Consider the following 4,264-nt stretch of genomic DNA (forward strand, 5'->3'; position numbering starts at 1 on the left):
GGGGGGGGGAGAAGACAAGTGGATGCACTTATTTTCTTCGCTTTCTACTCTTAATCCCTTTCTTCCTTCTCTTCACACTCCTCCTTCGTCTTCTCCTTCTCTTTCTCTCTATCTCTCTCCTCCTCCTCTCTACTCCTCATCCTCTTCCTCTTCTATCTCCTCTACCCCATCCTCCTCCTCTTCCCTTCTCAATTGGTGTATCTGTTTTCTATTTTTTCAAAGCAGCAAATTACTCTTTATATATAGATAGCTTACCACACTTCCAGTGACCTGCTGCCTGACTTTGATGAAGAACTTGAAGAAGAAGCTCAGCGCTAGAGAACGTCTGTATTCGACCACACCGCCCGGTGACCCAGGGGCTAATGGAAGGTCCCTCGCGAGTAGTTCGTTTGTCTCTGCAATGAGGCCTTCGTTCCACTCCCTTGGAGAAGCGTAACAGTGTTAAAGTTGGCTTGAGTTTCAAAGTAGTCATACCGTATACAATAGAAAGAGCAGTTTCTCATAAGTAGATTCAATTTAATAGTTATAGAAAAAAGACGCATACATTGGAAGCCTCTCTAATATTCCTGTATGCTCATACAAACCATAGTCACATAGCCTGTGGTTTAGCATTAGCACCAAGGACATGCAGTTTAGCCTGTGTGGACCTAGCAGGCTTGGAGTAGCTCATCCCCTAAAAGTTCTAAATTATGTCAATATGAGCGTAAAAGATTTACAATTATTTACGACCAATGGCGAGGTTCAGACAGAGTTGTTGCTGTCCACTGTTCACAGAGCTAGACCTACATCTTTAGCTCATTCCACGAAGAGGACTCTCGAAATTACATACATTTCATAATGTATAATTCATTATAATGATAAATAGCATTTGTAGAGCACATATCCCTGCTTAACATCAAGCGATATGGGCTTTACAACTTTACAACCTAAATTATTACCCCATCAGACCCCAGAACCCTTTATAAACTTTCTCAGGTTCCCGGGAGGCATACACTGCAAGCAGCCGAATAAGCGCTCAGACAAAAACACAATTATAAGATCTTACGCTATCTTCAGCCGGGTACTTTTAATTAAACAAATGCACATTTCTTTCCACACTTACTTGCCCAGTAGCCCAGCCATAGTTTCCTCTGCCAGCAGCGTTGTGACTCCCATGCCCCCGAACGCTAGAGTGGCTGAGGTTATCGTGTTGTCCGCGGACAGAACTACCCTCATCCCTGCATTCACCAGAGAGATGTCGTCTTCCTTTCTGTTTGCCTGCTTGTAACCAGCGAAGTACTCACGCTGAAAGCATGATTTCGGTTTTTAGTTTATTTTTAGATTTATAGTGAGAGTTTTACAGCGCTTGCAACACAATAATTGATAATAAAATACTGAGATGTTACAAGAGAGTAACATACATGTAAAAGAAGGAGGAGCGATAAGGACAGTCGATGCTTGATAAGAAAGCAGGAGCAAACCACAAAACACTAGAGCACCCAACAACTAGCGTCCTATTATTCCCATTCACAAAAAATACAACACATGCGAGATTTGCCATGGCAGAAATGTATATAACAACATAATATAAAAGATCAGATAACCAATAATAAATATGCCGCGTGTGTCTATATTGGCGTTTCGGTTTTGAGTGTTAGCAATGTCTTTGTTTTTCCAGAGATCTTGGAACGTGATATGCCTACTGATGACTCTGTTTAATTTGAAAATAAATTTCGACACCCATTCTTAACTTTAATTCTTAAAGGCGTCTTTTAAGGATTTACGTCAAGGTGACCCAAATGTTGGCTCCATAGAAAATGGAGACCGTGGATTTGCACACAAGGTCAATACTAAGCTCTGGATGGAGGGGGTAAAGTATACTCTTAACCTTTTATTTATTATTTTTTTTGGGAGGGGGGGGGTGGGCATTTATGTAAATCGCGTCATCTGTTAAAAATACCCCATTCAGAGACGTTAAAGAATTTGAGTTCTGTCTAGTGACTAGAAACGTGTGTTTGTGATCTGGATTGGGCTTAAAGATGTAAAAAGAAACATGCTTAAAATCTTTTTAATTCGCAATTTGAGGAAGAAAAATTTGGTGCAGGGCAATTTGACCTGTTTAGGGTTTATACAATGTAATCGTACTTTACCTCGTTGGTGAATGGAATCGTGATGGACACGAGGATCTCATCACTTGCCACGGCCGTCTTACGGTAACCTTGGAAAAAGTTGTTGTCCATTGCTACAGTGCGCGATCCTCTCTCTGGAGATCAGAAATAGAGTGAGAGTGAGAGATAGATAGAGAGAGAGAGAGAGAAAGAGAGAGAGAGAAAGAGAGAGAGAGAGAGAAAGAGAGAGAGAGAGAGAGAGAGAGAGAGAGAAAGAAAGAGAGAGAGAGAGAGAGAGAGAGAGAGAGAGAGAGAGAGAGAGAGAGAGAAATCTCTTATTTCAATCAGCTACATAATATTATTTTTGTCCTCATGTTTTAATTTGAAAATTATGAGGGTTTCTTTTTTTCTAATATCACAAACTCTTCCTTTCTTTTCTTTTTCTTTTTTTTTTTGGGGGGGGAGGTTGGGAGGTATTGTTTTTCAATTAAATCATCTTTTTAATGAGTATGGCTGTGTCTAGATAGGAAAGGGCGAAAAATCAATAATAAACCATTAAACCTATAATTATTTTGACTAGATGTTTTCTTTTGTTCTTTCTGTGGTATTTTCGAGTAAGAAACCTAAAAAATATCGAACTCATGACAGTAAATCTACACCAAGTATAATGTGTTAGCCTTTATCTTGGGCTTACGATTTGAACCTTACTCACGGTTTTCGTTCAAATTTTAACACCCACTGACTTGATTTAATTATGTATAATCAACCGATTGAGTGTTACCTTTGGAGAGGAGTGAGAGAGTGACACCGGCCGCCAGGAAAAGCGGGTTGAGGTCAGAGATAGGACTGGCCGTCATGATGTTTCCACACACGGACTGTACGAGAGAAAACATAGTGAAGATGAAGACTCATTTTAAAAAATAATAAAAAATTGATAAGTGTCTTACGGCGCTCGCAACTGCATAAGGTGATATGAACATTTTTAACTGGTAGGAAATTTTAAATTTTGCCCGGGTGGCGGCCGACGCCTACTCTTATCGATATAAGACCACAAATGGATCTTTAAGGTGCTCAACTTACACACAGGACCTACGACATTTTTCACCCTTGTATGAGAAAGCTAGGTGTAGATTCTTCCTACCAGAAGAAAAGGGGTATGGCTGAAAGACAGCAGTAACAAGGAGCCAAGGAGTAGAAATAGAAAGGTTGCAGAAAGAAACCGGAGCCCAGAAAAGGGGCAAAGGAGGAGAGGGGTTGAGGGCAGAAAGTAGAGACGAAAGTAGATGACAGAACATTGCCAGAGAGCAGGAAAGCAGATGAAAGGAGACAATATAAGAGAAGACAATTTTTCCCGTCGCTACCCGGATTCGAACCTGGGACCTTTTAATGAGAAACGAGCACCTTAACCTCTAGGCCACGAAAGCCCCGAAAGACTCTTTAAAAAGATGAAACGTTTATAAAATTAAAAAGAAAGGAAAAGTAGCACTTCTGACCCAGCTAGAATTTGCTGTCAATGACGTGCAATACATTATATCAATGTGTGAAGTATAGTGAGGTATTGTGGTACGGTCTAACGTCCCTATAAAACATTTATTGAGGTTATTTCGCTGGCGGGATAACAGGGAGGAGAGAGGTCTGTTGCAATAATACGAAGAATGCACAAAAAAGACGATCAAAGACAGTATTGCTGATCACAACGAATCAAAGGGTCTTATTGAAATTTACAATTTAGCAGAGGGGCCTCCGTTAGGTCGTCTTTTAAGATACTTGGCTCCGATGTTCCGATGGGTTGTACCATTAACAAGACATACTGTTCTTGGTTTTATAAGGGAGACTGCTTACTTCTCCTTCAATCTAATTCCAGTGGGAGCGGCGACTTGAATTCGCTATTTTCATGATTTTTTAGAGAAATTCACGAATTCAAGTCGACCTGTTGCTTATGCATCGGAATACATGACACTGGGCGACTCAAATTGTGAAATAATAAATTTCGTAACAAATGAAAGGGTCAAAAGGGAAAAAAGAGCGCAAAAGAAAACCGTGTTCAGTACGTCAAGTATTCGTGAATTCCACATTCTCGTGTTCCAAGAGAGGGTTCCTAACTTTATTTTGAAGATACGCGTTCAATAAAATACAATTGCATCTAACACAATCACCACCTCCCCACCTTTGCTTGC

At 40.4% G+C, this 4,264-nt stretch overlaps 1 protein-coding gene across 1 annotated transcript in view; it reads right to left on the reverse strand.

The window, feature by feature from the left end:
• The window catches only part of LOC101862427 (xanthine dehydrogenase/oxidase), a gene marked incomplete in the record, with an annotated part of 42,755 nt that overhangs the window by 23,997 nt on the left and 14,494 nt on the right, over window positions 1-4,264 (reverse strand). The window contains 4 exon segments of the mRNA XM_013084443.2: window positions 256-421; window positions 1,103-1,284; window positions 2,130-2,242; window positions 2,869-2,962. Coding sequence (XP_012939897.1) covers window positions 256-421; window positions 1,103-1,284; window positions 2,130-2,242; window positions 2,869-2,962 — 555 coding nt within the window.

Source organism: Aplysia californica, unplaced genomic scaffold, assembly GCF_000002075.1.
Source record: "Aplysia californica isolate F4 #8 unplaced genomic scaffold, AplCal3.0 scaffold00293, whole genome shotgun sequence".
NCBI classification, from domain to species: Eukaryota; Metazoa; Mollusca; class Gastropoda; order Aplysiida; family Aplysiidae; genus Aplysia; species Aplysia californica.